Raw genomic sequence first — 18,606 nt, forward strand, 5'->3', positions numbered from 1 at the left:
CTGGAGAATGGAAAATTTTTCTTTATATGAGAATAATCTTAGGTGATGTTGTTAATTTATTTTAGATGCAAGATTAATACAAAAATTTGTGCTCATTTCCAAAACATACTTTGTACACTTGACTTCATTTTATGGACTAAAATAACTACTTACAAATATTCTCTGTTGTAATAAATAGTGAAATGAACATTCAGTAATTACCAAGGAAAATAAGAATTGCATCTTCAGTTACACAATGGAATATAACAAAGCAACCACATCTGTGTATTCTGGTAGTCACAAGCTATTGTGCACTGCTGCATTGGCTTGCTGATATTTTAATAGTGGTGCCCAATAGTTGGTAGCACTTGTGCCTGATGAAAAGGTTTCCATTGGGAAAAAATACTTTTGTTGCAGCTAACACACACACAATTGTAGCCAGAGGGTCTGAAAGAGTTAAGAGGGAGGAGGGAGACAAGTTTGACATTAACTTTCAATTCAAAATATGTTGCATTTTTGTTTGCTTATTCTGCATCATTGAGCACCATTAGCATATCCCTTTTTCTGTAAATATGTATTACATATTTAGTTTTCATGACATATTTTACATCCTTCAGGATCACTATGAACCTAAAGTATGAAAAATATATCTGTCTGTCTGTTTTTATCCCTCTATCTAAGACTGCATAAAATAATATTTTAATTACATGACAAATATGCTCATTATTCTCATGCATGCCTCAGCCTCCAAACCTGTTTTAGCAATTTTCAATTTCATCTATCTATCATGTATCTATGACTATTGTCTGTGATTTTTATACATTGTTCCAGATGATGTCAGAGGAGACATACGATACTCCACCAGATGATGGGGTTTATATTGATGGACTTTTTCTCGATGGAGCAAGGTGGAATAAGGAAATTCATTCCCTTGATGAATCAGAGCCTAAAATACTCTACAGTGTTGTGCCTGTTGTAAGTATTATCTCCCTCCACACATGGTTAACTTTTAGATTCATACATATGCTGCTTAGTGTCATATTGTCTGAGAGAAATGTACAGTTTCCTTTGATTGTGCTCATTTCCTTCAAATGTATCCAACTAGTTGAGTCAACCAGGTGAAGTGTTAACATGGTGAGTTTCTTGTCATAGTATTTGACCCAGAACAGAACCCCTTTTTACAACAGCTAGTTAGTTATTTGTGTGTCCACTTGATGAAAAGTGTGATGTCTTGCTGTAATGAAAATGTCAGTTAATTTACAAACCTAGTAAGCTTTCTCAGTGAGAAGTATGGTAACATACTGACTGTTCTTAGTATTATCTTTTACATGAATCTTAAGCTAAATTTATATCAACAAAAATTATCAATTTTTGAAAATATAATGTAACCGGAGAGATAAAAAACATACTCGCCGGGCGGCAGCAAGAGAATACACATATAAAGGTATTTAAATGTGCAAGCTTTCAGAGGCAGTGGATCATTCTTCTGGCAGAAGGTTGAAGGGGAAGGAAAAGGGGTGCAGGGAAAGGATTGATGAGGTTTAGGAAATGGGGAGAGTTTGTAAAGTTGCTCAAAACCCGAGTCAGGGGAGACTTACTGCATGGGATGAAAAGGAAAGACTGATTGTTGGGCACTGCACAGGATGAGATCTGAAAACCTGAGAGCTTAAAGATGGAAGATAGAATAATATGCAAGACAGAGATTACTGCCAAAATGTAGGGTAATACTGCCAAAACATTGCGGACAAGTTAATAAAAGCAGAAAGCTAAGTGCACTGTATGTGATAGAGATGGAAGGGTGGGAATTGGGGAAAAATAGACATGTCAGAAAATGAACGATATAGAAGACCAAAGAGAGTGAAAAAAGGAATACTACTGTGAAGAAATGCCGAGACTCAAGAAATTAATGTAATTCAAGGACACATTGTATCTTTGATTCCCAGCTGTGAAGTTCCAAGGAACTGGTATCTGGGGAAGAATCCATACGGTGTGTGTGATGAAACAGGCACTGAGGTAATGCCTGTCATGTTGTAGAGCATGCTCTACGACAGCATACTGCGTATTGCCAGTATACACTCACTGCCTATGCCTATTCATCCTAACTGATAACTTGGTAGTCATCATGTCAATGTAGAAGGCTGAACAGTGTTTACTTAACAACTTGTACATGACGTGTGTCATTCCACAGATGGCTCTCCTTTTGATAGTATACATTTTGCCATTTACAGCAGAGATGGTCACAGGGGTAGGAGCCTTAGGGTAGGAAAATGGGTGCAGAAGGAGCATAGGGTCTAACGAAGATATGTCAGAGATTTGGAGGATGACGAAAAGCTGTTCTAGGTGTGGTGGGCAGAATGTCATACAGAATGGACCTCATTTCATAGCATGGTTATAGGAAGTCATAGCTTTGTCAAAGTGGCTGATTAATACATTGAAGTCATTCCTTCTCATGTTGCCTGGTAAGTGTCCCCAGACCCAGGGTTCTGAGTGAGTTTTCCAGTCTTTCCCTGTTTCCTAAATGTCACCCCTTTTCCTTCACCCCTCTTCCTTCCCCTTCAACCTTTCTGCCAGAAGAAGGAAATACTGGCTCTGAAAGATTGCAAATTTAAATACCTTTATATGTGTATTCTCCTGCCACCACTTGGCGAGTACATTTTATAAGCTAAGCTAACTGTAACTTTCTTTTTTTTCGTATCATGATACATACTTAAACTTAAATGTGTGCTCGAGAGAGAGAGAGAGAGAGAGAGAGAGAGAGAGAGAGAGAGAGAGAGAGAGAGAGAGAGAGAGAGAGAGAGTGAGAGTGAGAGATAGGAAGGGGGGGGAGTACAGAACCACATATTTAGAAGTCACATGACTTTTCATTTTTTCTGAGCTTATTTTTGTTATCTATGAGGTTCTCCACACCATTGGGTAACTGGTAAAAGATTTGTATGACTTTCTGTGTCATGCTAAATGCTGAGTGATGAAAAATATCTCGTCTCAAATATTAATCTTCCTTAAAAATAGGTAGAAGGAAACATTGGCAATGGAAAGTTCTGGTAGAATCTAAGTAACAACTTAGTAATAAGAAAGAAACACTGGCAGTTAAAAGTTCTGCTACAAACTAAATAACAATTCAGGAATGAAGGTAACAACTCTCCAAACAGCAGATGAATTGATTGCCAGGGCATAAACAGGACTGAAAACCTTACTAGCTTTCAGGCATATCCTGTTTCATGTTAGAGCACATGCATGCATCCCCCTCTCCCCCATACCACACACATATACACACCTGCATGTTGCGGAATATCCTGAACGAGGGCTGAAGTTCTACAGCTTTAGTGGGTGTGGGGTTGTGTCAAGTGGAATACGTGAGAGGAGAAAGGAGATGGGGAATTGAAAGGAGAGCTGAGAAGGGTGGCTGATAGCTGTAACTGCTGGTAGGGAGGCATCAGGTGAACAAGATAGGGCTACAGGATGGAGAGGCAGCAGGTGCATGGGATAGGAATGTGATACCAGCACTGGTGAGATCATACAATACAAAGTAACAATGACATGATGGAAATGGAAATGCCGTGTGGCTAGGGCCTGCCGTTGGGTAACCTGGGCCGTTCAGCATGACATTCTGTCTCGCTGGCCACTCAACTACCAAGGGCGGACAATGACATGATGATGATGATTATTATCATTATTATGATTTGGGGGAGTAGACAGGGAGGGTGCAACAGAGCAGAGGAAGGGGAGACTTGTGGAAGTGGGTGTGGGTGCAGGGTGAGTGAATTTAGGGTCCTGGTTCAGGGTGGAGATAGAGGTAGATGTGGGCCAGGCATAATGGAAATTGTGGCTAGAATGATTATGAGAATGAAGCATGTGTTGCAGATACAACTCCTATCTACATAATTCAGAGATGCTGGTATGTGTGTGTGTGTTTGGCGGGGGGATCCAGATGGCACAGGTTATGAAGCAGCCAGTGAAATTGAACTGTTGTGAACAGCAGTGTATTCTACCACAGGTTGGGCAGTTCTTTTCTTGGCCACAGTTTGGTGGTACCATTCATACTGGCATATAGCTAGTTTGTGACCATGCCCATGATAAATGCTGTATCAAAATTGTGGCAGAGCTCTGGTTAATGATATGACGGCTTCCAGAGATGGCTTTGCCTCTCAGTCTGTGACAGGACTCGATTAAGATGTGCTGGATGGGTGTATTGTACAGGTCTTGCACCTGCGTCATGCATGATAAAATATCTAAAAGAAAATTCATATAAAACTATAATCATTCAGCAAAAAGAAAAAAAAATACTCAGAAATCAGCATCAAATATTGGTTCACATTATATACTAACAATGACAAACAATAGTGGAAATTCCTGGATGGAGCAGTATGTAAAATAATGGGAACACAACCATTCACCTATAGTTGGATTGATGTGTAGAGCACAGAAATCCACAACAGAAAATAGCATTCATACTAACTTTCAGCTCTTTTTCTGGTAAAAGTGCACAAATCAAAACACACCAACACAGACACCCAAATGCACACTCCCTTAACCATAGCAAGAAGACTTTGGCAGGTGCTTCACTATGCAGGCCATTTAGGTACTCTCGCCTATTAAAAGTTTCTCTGAACTACATTCTCCAACATAGGTGGTCTAAATAACCAATAACCTGTTCCCACTGTCCCACCTTACCTTTTCCCTTCTCCCTTTTGTCCACAGCACTCCTTCTCTGTCCAGCTCATGCACTGCCTCACTGCCTTTCATGGATTGCCTTCTCCCCCCCCCCCCCCCCCCTCCATACCCCCCAGTGGGCATTCTCTCTCTCTCCTCTCCCTCTCTCCCTCACCCTCACCCTCACCTTCACCTTCAGCCTCACTGTCATCCTCTCCCTCCACCTCCGCCTCTCCTTCTCCCTGTCCCTCATTCTGTCTCTCTTACCCCTTGTCAACCTCACTCCCTACATCTCTTTTTGTTGTACTGTCACCTTTTTCATCTTGTTTTGCAGCCACAGTGTCATCTGTCCAAAGACCTGCCTCTTTCCTGTTATCCTCTCATGTGTGTGTGTGTGTGTGTGTGTGTGTGTGTGTGTGTGTGTGTGTGTGTTTTACTTTTGGCAGAAAAGGAGCCGGTGATCAAAAGCTAATGGAAATACTGTTTTCTGTTACATGTTTCTGTGACCAAGGCATCAATCCACTGTAGTGAGTGGTTGCCTTTCCCTTATTTTTTATAATTAACAGTGTAAAATGTTCAAGCAAAATTTACTCTCTAATGATGAGTTATCATGGAATTGAGTATTGATTAGCCACTCAGCAAACTGGATGTTGCAATCTAAGAGTTTTTCTCCTGTGACTGTGACTCTGGTAGTAATGGTCACATCCCACCACATATCTACAACGAGTTGTTACAAAATCTAGCATCTGTCATAGTTTCGATTCCAACACTTTTGTTGAGCAACATTTTATGGCTGGATATGGAAACATAATAACCACCCTTGTGAATAATCACTAGTGTTTGTTATGCTTTGCCAAGTAGGTGGAACAGTGTTTCAGAGACTGAATTCACCTTTATCAATTATATGGTATAAAACCTCCTCTGACCATCCATATTTAGATTTTCTGTGTTTTTTCCAAATCAGTTAATGGTGATGTTGGGATGCTTCCTTTGAGGAGTCTGTAGATTACTCTTGTTCCATTCTTGTCCCACTTTAGTTTTTGCTCTGTTTAATGACTTAATTGTTGATGAGAAATTAGACTGTAATTTTCCTTCCTTCCTTTTGCTGAGTGATTTTGTCCTGAAAGAACCCATGAGATGCTCATCTAAAATCAGGTACCTTTTCCCAAATATACTTGAATTAATAATGCTGCTAGCCAAGTGACCTGTCTTGTAACAAGAGACAGAAAATGTGTAGTCCCACTAGATTCTGCGTGGGGACTGTTCCTTTTTGTAGTTGAATCAGCATGATCTGCTAATCACTTTAAAGGATTGGTCAATATTTGCTGGTGACACAAGCTTATTAATTAAGTTCTCATAATTGACCATAGTGTACACAACTCAGGTACCAGCTGGGTCAGTCTGGTCCCTTTAATCTCACAAACCAACCAACCAGCTGGGTCATAGCAAACATTTATTTTAATCATGAAAAGATACTTGATGTGCAGCTTTAGAAAATAAATAAAAGTGTTCTGTTGGTGCCAAAAATAGATACTCATGATCATGCACTCCATAAAACACTACGTGCAAATTTTTTGTGGTATTAAACTGCATATCAAACAAAAGTGGTAGACAATTAACTAATTGACATGTTTCAGTTATTCAAATTAGAATTAAAATTTTTAATTAAGATTAAAAAATAAATAGAATAAAACTATATTTTTATTCTATTTCTTGCCAGGTATTTCTGTAACATAAGTGAGGAGTAAGAAAGCTTTATAAAATAGATAACAGTACATCTCACAGAGATCTGCACTAAGTTCTTGAATTTCTCTCACTTTCTTAGCAGTACATTTACTGTTCAGTAGTAAGTGTTTCAAGTAGTTGAAATCAGTTTGTTTAATTGTGGTGTACATTACTGCAGTATATGACACAGAAATAAAGTCCACATACACTTTGCCTCAGTCTCAAGGATGAAGAGTGGGCTTCTAGGTTAACATTACCAGTGAATGAACAGGTATGAGAACAACTACATTAAAAAATTCATACCTGACACCACAAAAATTGTTGGTGAACTTTTTAACTGAAGACTAGCTCAAATAAGTATAAAATTGGGACCTGGGATAAGCTACACATTTCTCAGCTTTAAAGTGTATACAGGAGAAGTAAAAAATAACTAAACACATGAGCAACCTTATCCAATTAATGAACATAATTTTATCAGTACAGTTTGAAGGCCTGGTTATAAGTTGATAGTAAATAAAAACACAAGTATCTAATTACCTTTATATTTTATTAATGAGTATCATAACAGGAGTGTAATAAATCATAACTGTCACAGGAAACCACAGAGTTAGTGCAGAAATGGCTGTGCTTATATGATTAATGTGAAAAGAAAAATAAGATAATATACAACATACACATGCACACACAAACTGTAATACAGATAATTTAGATATACAAATGAGATATTATTGCAAATCGCATTAACTCAAACTGATAAACCTTTTATAGCATTATTCTGGCTATGGTACTTGTTATTTTCTGATGACAACACAAATGTAAATGAATGATAATTTCCTCACCACTTTTCTCAAGGCAGAAACTGTAAAATTCATAATGAAAGAAACTATTTAGAGTGTTCCGTACTTCTACATTTCCTCAACAATTTAAGTCTGAACAATACCTGAAGATATTCTGCAGATGGGTCTTAGGATCTGAAATAATCTCGTTTATCTGTTCTCTCTGATACAATATGTTGTCTTCATATGAAACTTCCTGGCAGATTAAAACTGTGGTTGGTGGTTCTTGACTCATCAAGAAGAGCTGTTTTGAACAGTTCAAGTGTCTCTGTAGAAAATTTAGACACTATAGTCTGTAGACATGTATGGGCTTTCTTCTGTGAACATAGCTTTCTTTCATTCAATGTGTCTTTCATGATCTCTCAGTGATAAGTGTGTGTATGTTAGTTGAAATCCATATTTTCAACAAACTGCTTGGCTGTATGTATGTGTGTATGGCTGAAGGACATTTGTTACAGTTGGTAGCAAATAAATATTCACTTCTCTGAACAGGGATTACATAAATGTAAGTTTAAATGTGATGTATGCCCATCTGAAAGAGGCAAAACCTGGAAAAGTGATATTATTTTTTTCCTAACAAACAGGGATAAAGACAGTGGGTAACATACTCATAAAGGGTTAGTGCAACCATCCAGCCTGACTCACTCTTCCTTACAGAGAATAGGAGGCATGGATTCAGAAACATGCTTTGGAATCATTTTATAAGGAAATATATAAATCATTTTACAATTTTTCCACTAGCAAAAAATAGCCAATAAAGTGATGTATTCATTCTCTTTGCCAGGAGGAATGGTAAAAATAATCTTACAGTTTTTTTACCTAAGATTCTTTGAATTTTGGGTAACATTTAACTCCTGTCTCATGAGTGTTGATATTCAATCACTGCTAAGAAGTAAGTCCTGCCAGTTTTCTTGTTGAAGGTATTCACGAGCCCGCATCTCGTGGTCGTGCGGTAATGTTCTCGCTTCCCACGCCCGGGTTTCTGGGTTCGATCCCCGGCGGGGTCAGGGATTTTCTCTGCCTCGTGATGGCTGGGTGTTGTGTGATGTCCTTAGGTTAGTTAGGTTTAAGTAGTTCTAAGTTCTAAGGGACTGATGACCATAGATGTTAAGTCCCATAGTGCTCAGAGCCATTTGAACCATTTTTGGTATTCACGAAATTCCTCAAACCAGTCACTTTTCCTTCCAATATGGTTTCTGTATCACAATGTGAAATAGTTGGATGTCTCTTAAGAAATAGTTTCACCCAATTCTCTCCTAGCCTGCAATTTGTAAAAGCAGTTTTCATTCCAGTATTCCTCATCTTTCACTTTTCTGGATGCATTGGAAAGCCAGTTTTTGATTTTCCTAATATCCAGTTTGCCAACAGCTGTTCTTCATCTGTTGTTAAGACTGTGGCTGGCCATATGTGCCTTCCTTCAAATGTTTTGCCATATAGTTTTATTGATAATGTTGCTTTTACTGTGTGAATGCTTTATTTAAACTCAAGATGCCCAATCTTAGTGCCTCTGGTACTTCATCTAATTGAATATTTAAAGTGTTAATACTTTCTTCTCTTTCTCTGGAAGTGAAATTCTTCATCAGAAATATGTAAAAAAGGAAATTGGCCAAGACTGATCTGATAGAAAAGAGCTAATTTATAGGAAATAACTATGCATCAAACACTTCTTGAAAGTTCTTACAGACACCTCTTCAACCATTTCTGAACTGGGGCTTAATTTTAAGAATAGAAACTGTGACAGATATTTAATTTGCATAATAATTTTGTATTTATCTGAGTGAAATCAATCATGGAAAAAATGTCCTGATCTGTGTTAATTCACTGGGAATTGGTACCACTCCCATCATTGAATGAACACATGTTGTTGAGTAACTGGCCAAGGGCATGGACAGGATTTTGTAAACTGAACTTGGAACATATATGCTGCAGTAAAGAGTTCATTCAGCCCCCATTTACATCAGGTTTAAAGAATATGTTAAACATACAAGTGAATAAATAGGTGTTTATTTATTGGCAAATCTTGATTTTCAGTATCCAATTACTGACTACCCCATAATGTTCAAATATAACAACTGTCAACTATCTTTTTATCTTTGCAAATGTACGTACTACCAAAACAAGCAACAATTTGTACCAAAACTGAATATTTACAAGTGAAACAAATCATGACTCAGCTCTTATGTTAAGACTGGACAGAGGTCAATAACAGTTACAAGTGCACCAAACATTCCTCTGTTTTCTCCTTCTGAAGTTGACAGATGTGTCTAGCTGGCTGTCAGCTAGAAGACAACTGAATTCACCAGACACAGTGGGAGGCTCTTTAAAGCTTAATTTTTAAATTTATATCTAGCTTGTTCGTTCACAGGTGCCTGTCCACTTACTAGAGCAAATGTTTCCAATAAGATGGAAATTGAGAGATGCTATAAATTCAAAATAAAAATAAAAAAAGTGTTATTGGTCTCCCATACAACTTAAATGATTATGTAAAGGATTGAAAATTTCTCTTACATCAAGAATTAAAGATTCCAGTTAATATCATGGCAAGACATTCATTGTACACAGATCCTTTTCCTTATAGCTCATATACAGGGTGTTTCAAAAATGACCGGTATATTTGAAACGGCAATAAAAACTAAACGAGCAGCGATAGAAATACACCGTTTGTTGCAATATGCTTGGGACAACAGTACATTTTCAGGCGGACAAACTTTCGAAATTACAGTAGTTACAATTTTCAACAACAGATGGCGCTGCAAGTGATGTGAAAGATATAGAAGACAACGCAGTCTGTGGGTGCGCCATTCTGTACGTCGTCTTTCTGCTGTAAGCGTGTGCTGTTCACAACGTGCAACTGTGCTGTAGACAACATGGTTTATTCCTTAGAACAGAGGATTTTTCTGGTGTTGGAATTCCACCGCCTAGAACACAGTGTTGTTGCAACAAGATGAAGTTTTCAATGGAGGTTTAATGTAACCAAAGGACCGAAAAGCGATACAATAAAGGATCTGTTTGAAAAATTTCAACGGACTGGGAACGTGACGGATGAACTTGCTGGAAAGGTAGGGCGACTGCGTACGGCAACCACAGAGGGCAACGCGCAGCTAGTGCAGCAGGTGATCCAACAGCGGCCTCGGGTTTCCGTTCGCCGTGTTGCAGCTGCGGTCCAAATGACGCCAACGTCCACGTATCATCTCATGCGCCAGAGTTTACACCTCTATCCATACAAAATTCAAACGCGGCAACCCCTCAGCGCCACTACCATTGCTGCACGAGAGACATTTGCTAATGATATAGTGCACAGGATTGCTGACGGCGATATGCATGTGGGCAGCATTTGGTTTACTGACGAAGCTTATTTTTACCTGGACGGCTTTGTCAATAAACAGAACTGGCGCATATGGGGAACCGAAAAGCCCCATGTTGCAGTCCCATCGTCCCTGCATCCTCAAAAAGTACTGGTCTGGGCCGCCATTTCTTCCAAAGTTATCATTGGCCCATTTTTCAGATCTGAAACGGTTACTGCATCACACTATCTGGACATTCTTCGTGAATTTGTGGTGGTACAAACTGCCTTAGACGACACTGCGAACACCTCGTGGTTTATGCAAGATGGTCCCCGGCCACATCGCACGGCCGACGTCTTTAATTTCCTGAATGAATATTTCGATGATCGTGTGATTGCTTTGGGCTATCCGAAACATACAGGAGGCGGCGTGGATTGGCCTCCCTATTCGCCAGACATGAACCCCTGTGACTTCTTTCTGTGGGGACACTTGAAAGACCAGGTGTACCGCCAGAATCCAGAAACAATTGAACAGCTGAAGCAGTACATTTCATCTGCATGTGAAGCCATTCCGCCAGACACGTTGTCAAAGGTTTCGGGTAATTTCATTCAGAGACTACGCCATATTATTGCTACGCGTGGTGGATATGTGGAAAATATCGTACTATAGAGTTTCCCAGACCGCAGCGCCATCTGTTGTTGAAAATTGTAACTACTGTAATTTCAAAAGTTTGTCTGCCTGAAAATGTACTGTTGTCCCAAGCATATTGCAACAAACGCTGTATTTCTATCACTGCTCGTTTAGTTTTTATTACCGTTTCAAATATACCGGTCATTTTTGAAACACCCTGTATAAGTATTGTTCTATCATAAATATCAATGTGGTTGTGTAGATATTAAGGTACAATCCCCCCCCCCCCATTAACCATGGAACTCACCATTGGAGGGGTGGCTAGTGTGCTTCAGCAATACAGATAGCCAGTATGCTTCAGCGATACACATAGCCATACTGCAGGTGCACCAGAATGGAGGGGTTTCTGTTAAGAGTCAGACAAACATATTGTTCCTGAAGAGGGGCAGCAACCTTTCCACTAGTTGCAGGGGCAAGAGTCTGGATGATTCATCGATCTGGTCTTGTAACACCAAAGGAAACAACCTTACTGTGCTTGTACTGCAAACAGCTGAAAGCCATAATTTTTGCTGCGGGCATGATGCTCTGCTGTAGGAGTAAATGATGATGGCATCATCTTGGGTAAAATATTCTGGGGGTAAAATAGTCTCCCATTCAGATCTACAGGTGGGGACTACTCAGGAGGATGCTTTCATCAGGAGAAACAAAACTGGCATTCTACAAATTGGAGTGTGGAATGTTAGATCCCTTAGTAGCACCTGTAGCTTAGAAAATTAAAAAAGCAAAATGGATAGGTTGAAGTTAGATATAGTGGGAATTGATGAAGTTCGATAGCAGGACTTCTAATCATGCAAATTACACATATAAGTACAAAATGGAATAGGTATAATGCACGAGTAGGTTTAATAATGAATAAGAATATAAAAATTCAGGTGAGCTGCGATGAACAGTATACTGAATGCATAATTGTAGTCAAGATAAACATGAAGCCAACATCCACAAGAGTCGTACAAGCTTACATTCCAACTAGTTACGCTGATGATGAAGAGATTGAAAAAATTTATGATAAGTAAAATCAATTAAATAGTTGTTGTTGTTGTTGTGGTCTTCAGTCCTGAAACTGGTTTGATGCAGCTCTCCATGCTACTCTATCCTGTGCAAGCTTCTTCATCTCCCAGTACTTACTACAACCTACATCCTTCTGAATCTGTTTAGTGTATTCATCTCTTGGTCTCCCTCTACGATTTTTACCCTCCACACTGCCCTCCAGTACTAAATTGGTGATCACTTGACGCCTCAGAATATGTCCTACCAACTGATCCCTTCTTCTAGTCAAGTTGTGCCACAAACTCCTCTTCTCCCCAATCCTATTCAATACTTCCTCATTAGTTATGTGATCTACTCATCTAATCTTCAGCCTTCTTCTGTAGCACCACATTTCAAAAGCTTCTATTCTCTTCTTGTCTAAACTATTTATCATCCATGTGTCACTTCCATACATGGCTACACTCCATACAAATATTTTCAGAAAAGGCTTCCTGACACTTAAATCTATACTCAATGTTAACAAATTTTTCTCCTTCAGAAACACTTTCCTTGCCATTGCCAGTCTACATTTTATATCCTCTCTACTTTGACCATCATCAGTTATTTTGCTCCCCAAACAGCAAAACTCATTTACTACTTTAAGCATCTCATTTCCTAATCTAATTCCCACAGCACCACCCGATTTAATTCGACTGCATTCCATTATCCTCATTTTGCATTTGTTGATGTTCATCTTATATCCTCCTTTCAAGACACTGTCCATTCTGTCCCATTAAATAGTTAAGGGAAACTAAAATTTAATCATAATGGGGTTTGGAATCCAATAGCAGGAAAAGGAAGAGAAGGAAATGTTGTAGGTAAATATAGATTGCAGAAATGAATGAAAGAGGAAGCTACCTAGTAGAATCTTGCACAGAGCATAATGTAATCATCACTGAAACTTGTTTTAAGTAACATGAAAGAAGACTGCATGTGTGGAAGAGACCTGGAGACACTGGAAGCTTTGAGATGGACTACATAATGGCAGGAGAAGAGATTTTGCAACCAGATTTTAAGTTGTAAGGCATTTCATGGGTAAATGTTTCCTCTGAGCACAATTTATTGGTTATGAATTGCAGATTAAGACTAAATAAATAGCAAAAAATTAGAAAATGAAGGAGCTGGGACCTGGATGGGTTGAAAGAACCAGAGGTTGTTGACAGTTTCAGAGTGAGCATTAGGCAAGAATTTGCTGGAACAATGGAAAGGAATACAGAAGAAGATGAACAAGCAGCTTTGAGAGATGAAATAGTGAAGGCAGCAGAGGATCAAATAGGTAAAAAGACAAGGCCTAATAGAAATCCTTGGATAGCACAGGATATATTGAATTTAACTGATGAAAAGAGAAGATATAAAAATGCAATGTGAAAAGTGGCTAATCAGGAATGGCTCGAGGATAAATGAAATTTTTTAGAAGCATATTGCACTAGGGGAATACCAGATACCAACTACAGGAAAATGAAAGAGGTCTTTAAAAGAAAGAGGAGCAGTTGTATGAAAATCAACCGCTCAGATGGGAAACCAGTCCTAAGCAATGAAGGGAAAGCTGAAAGATGGAAGGAGTATACAGAGGGTCTATACAAGTTGGCTGAACCAGAGAGCAATATTATAGGAATGCAAGAGGATATACATGAAAATGCGATGGGAGATATAATACTGTGAGAAGAATTTGACAGAGCACTGAAGATGGATTTCCATCAGGACTACTGATAGTCTTGGTGTGCAAGTTGTATGAGTTGGGTGAAATACCCTCAGACTTTAGAAGCATGTAACAGTTCCAGTTCCAAAGAGAGCAAGTGCTGACTGGTGTGAATATTTTTGAACTACCAGTTTAACAAGTAATGGTTGCAAAATTCTTTGTGGAAGAATGAAAAAACTGATAGAAGCTGACCTACGGGAAGATAAGTTTGGATGTCAAACAAATGTAGGAAATACCCAAGGCAATACTGACCCTATGATTTATCTTAGAAAATATGTTACGAAAGTGGAAACCTATGCTTATAGCATTTGTAGACTTAGAGAAAGATTTTGACAGTATTGACTAGAATACTGTCTTTGAAATTCTGAGGGTAACAGCAGTAAAGTACAGGAAGTGAAAGGCTACAACTTTTGCAGAAACCAGATGACAGTTATAAGAATCAAGGGGCGTGAAAGGGAAGCAGTGGTTGAGAAGGAAGTGAGACAGTGTTGTAGCCTCTCCCCTACATCATTCAGTCTGTACATTAGCAAGAAATAAAGAAAACCAAAGAAAGATTTGGAGTAGGAATTTAAGTTCAGCGAGAACAAATGAAAATTTTGGGGTTTGAATATGACATTGTAATTGTGACAGAGACAGCAAAGGACTTGGAAGAGCAATTGAATGGAATGGACTGTGTCTTGAAACAAAGATATAAACTGAGGTGACAAAAGTCTTAGGTAGTGATATGCACATGTATAAATGGTGGTTAGATTAGATTAGATTAGTACTTGTTCCATAGATCAGGAATATGACACTTCATAATGATGTGGAACGTGTCAGGTTAATAAAAGGTGTCTATATAAGATGATATTACATTACATGACACTTAAGTTTCAGGGAGGGAAGGGGTGTAAAAATCATAAAGGGAGACCAAGAGATGAATACAGGAAGCAAATTCAGAGATGAAGATGTATAAAAACACAGATGATGTGACTTACCGAACGAAAGTGCTGGCAGGTCGATAGACACACAAACAAACACAAACACACACATGAAATTCAAGCTTTCGCAACAAACTGTTGCCTCATCAGGAAAGAGGGAAGAAGAGGGAAAGACGAAAGGATGTGGGTTTTAAGGGAGAGGTTAAGGAGTCATTCCAATCCCGGGAGCGGAAAGACTTACCTTAAGGGGAAAAAAGGACGCGTATACACTCGCACGCACACACATATCCATCCACACATATACCAATACACACACATATATATATATATATATATATATATATATATATATATATATATATATATATATATTATTTTATTTTATTTTTTTTTGGGGGGGGGGGGGTTGGGGGTTGGGGAAATTACCCACTTACTATATCCAAAAATTCATCTAATGAGTAGAAGGAGTTGCTATTAAGAAATTCTTTTAATTTCCTTTTAAAAGATATATGGCTATCTGTCAGACTTCTGATGCTATTACGTAAGTGACCAAAGACTTTTGTGGCAGCATAATTTACTCCCTTCCGAGCCAAAGTTAGATTTAACCTCCTAGTGTTGTAGCCATGTACACTGCTGTTACTTTTGAATTCATTCGGATTGTTAATAACAAATTTCATAAGTGAATATATATATTGTGAGGCTACAGTGAAGGTCTCTAGCTCTTTAAATAAGTGTCTGCAGGATGATCTTGGATGAGCTCCAGCAATTATTCTGATTACACGCTTTTAGATTATGTAATGAACACACTTTTACTCAATGATGAGTTACCCCAGAATATGATGCCATACGAAAGCAGAGAACGAAAATAGGCTTGGTAAGTTAATATAATGAGATGTATATCGCCAAAATTTGCAATGACCCTAATAGCATAAGTAGCTGAACTCAAACGTTTCAGCAGATACTCAAACGTTTCAGCATGGTAGTATTGCATGCACAGGAATAGAGGGGTAGTGCAATGGCATAGCTGTCATTTGTACTCAGATGATTCATGTGGAAAAGCTAGATGCATGGGATATTCCACTTCAGAAATCATTACAGAATTCAATGTTCCAAGATCCATAGTTTCAAGAGTGTGCCAAGTATACCAAATTTCAGGCATTGCCTCTCACCAAGGACAATGCTGTGGTCGACGGCCTTCACTTAACAACTAAGAACAGTGGCATTTGTGCAGTGTTGCCAGCACTGACAGACAAGCAACATTATGTGAAATAACAACAGAAATCAAATTGGGACATATGACAAACTTATCCATTTGGAGAGTGTGGCAAAATTTTGTGTTAATGGGCTATGGCAGCAGACGATCGATCCGAGTGCCTTTGCTATGGCATCACATGCTGCACCTCTCGTGGGCTCATGACCGTATCCGTTTGATCCTATATGACTGGAAAACTGTTGCCTGGTCTGATGAGTCCCAATTTCAGAGCTAATGGTAGGGCTTGAGTGTGGCGCAAACCCCTTGAAACCATGAACTCAAGTTTTCAACAAGGCACTGTGCAAGCTGGTGGTGACTTCATAATGGTGTGGATCGTATTTACATGGAGGGACCGGGTCTTCTGGTCCAACTGAACTGATCTTTGACTGGAAATGTTTATGTTTGGCTACTTGGAGATTATTTCCAGCCATTCATAGACTTTGTGTTCCCAAACAACAGTGGAATCTTTATGGCTAACAATGCACTGTGCTAAAATTGCTCATGATTGATTTGAAGAACATTCTGCATAGTTTGAGTGAATGACTTTGTCACCCAGATTGCCTGACATAAATCCCATCTAACATTTATGGGACATAAAAGAGAGGTCAGTTCATGCACAAAATCTTTCACTGGCAACACTTTTGCAATTATGGATGACTATAGAGGCAACATGAGTCAGTATTTCTGCAAGAGACTTCCAATGACTTGTAGAGTCCATGCTACATAGAGTTGCTGCAGTATGCCAGGCAAAGGAGGTCTGACATGATATTAGGAGGTATTCCATGATTATTGTCACCTCAGTATAAGGTGAACAGTATTAAAAGCAAAAGAAGGATAATGGAACATAGTTGAATTAAATCAGATGATACTGATGGAATTATATTAGGAAACGACACATTTAAAATTGTAGATGAGTTTTGTTACTTGGGCTGCAAAACAAATGATGATGGCTCAAGTAGAGAGAATATAAAATGTAGATTGGCAAAAAAAGCATTTCTGAAGAAGAGAAATTTGTTAACATTGAATATAGATTTAACTGTTTGGAAGTCTTTTCTGAAAGTATTTGTATGGAGTGTAACCATGTATGGAAGTGAAATGTGAACGATAAACAGTTTACACAAGAAGAGGATAGAAGCTTTTGAAATATGGTGCTAGAGAAGAATGCTGAAGATTAGGTGGGTAACTGACATAACCCATGAGGAGGTACTAAACAGAACTGGGGAGAACGTACATTTGTGGCACATTCTGACTACAGGAAGGGAGTGATTGAATAGCACATTCTGAAACATCAAGGGATCACCAGTTTAGTACCAGATGGAAGTTCAGGGAGGGAAGGGGTGTAAAAATCATAAAGGGAGACCAAGAGATGAATACAGTAAGCAAATTCAGAGATGAAGATGATTGCACAGAATAGAGTTGTGTGGAGACATCCATCAAGCCAGTCTATAGGCTGAAAACCACCACCACCACACCAACAACAACAGCAACAAGGTAGCAGTTTATTTATTTATTTATTTTTTATCCTAGTCCAAGAAAAAACAGAAACACTAAAAGACAATATAATCCTAAGACTAAAATCTAATACCGATGATTGAGAAAATTTCTTACTTTTTGAGCCCAGTCTTCAGCAGTCAGAATAGCATAGATATGTGTTGCAAACTAATTGTCCATGTTACAGGGTTCACTCAGATTATTGCAAATGAATAATTGTTCAGATTCTTGCCATGCCCCACATTCACTAAGTCACGCCAGCAAACTGTTACATTACATTTCTTATATATCTGAATATACCAGTGAAGAAACTAAATATTTTGTAATTCTTATTTATTACAGATATGGCTCAAACCTATAGAGAAGTCTGAATTTGTGCCAGGTGAGACATACACTTGTCCTGTATACAAAACTTCAGAGAGACGTGGTGTGCTATCTACAACAGGTCACTCAACAAACTTTGTGATAGCTATGCTATTACCAACTTCTAAACCACCCGAGCATTGGATATTAAGAGGTGTAGCAATGTTATGTCAGCTGTCACAGTAGCAAAAGAGCTTTTGTTCTTCATTTTGTGTGTTTTCCCTTATTTGTAAATATGTATTTATATATATCTTTATATATCTAACTGTATATTTATGAGCATTATTTTTGTAATAAAGAAGCTAATGTGCAACAGCACACACAAGAAATTTATTATATTTTCTTAAATATCAAATTATACTGCTTTTTGCTTAAATTATTGCCAAAAAATAAACAATGATACTGTTTTTGCCTCTCTGGTATTATTTGATTTTGGCTTTGCTTAGATATCTTACCCAGTTACTCGAAGCAACTCTAGGTTTCCTACTGTGCAAACTACAATGCAACCCAACCTTCCTGACACCAAGATAACATTTCTAATCTTGGAGGTTCGACACAGGGGCTGCAAAAGTCCTAACTAGTACGGGAATTTATAAATGGTCTCCAATTAAAACATTGTTCTAAAACATTGGTACTGATATGAAAAGTGGACCACTACAATACTGGATCAAGAATCCTTATTTGTGTATGG

General features: G+C 38.4%; 1 protein-coding gene across 1 annotated transcript in view; it reads left to right on the forward strand.

Annotated features, from left to right (window-relative positions):
- LOC124776746 (dynein axonemal heavy chain 7-like) overlaps positions 1 to 18,134 on the forward strand; it is an 881,127-nt gene extending 862,993 nt beyond the window's left edge. Inside the window, 2 exon segments of the mRNA XM_047251871.1 lie at positions 811 to 954; positions 17,895 to 18,134. Coding sequence (XP_047107827.1) covers positions 811 to 954; positions 17,895 to 18,101 — 351 coding nt within the window. The 3' untranslated portion in view covers positions 18,102 to 18,134.
- Positions 18,135 to 18,606: the final 472 nt, after the last annotated feature.

The sequence above is a fragment of the Schistocerca piceifrons genome, chromosome 2 (genome assembly GCF_021461385.2).
Source record: "Schistocerca piceifrons isolate TAMUIC-IGC-003096 chromosome 2, iqSchPice1.1, whole genome shotgun sequence".
In the NCBI taxonomy this organism is placed as follows: domain Eukaryota; kingdom Metazoa; phylum Arthropoda; class Insecta; order Orthoptera; family Acrididae; genus Schistocerca; species Schistocerca piceifrons.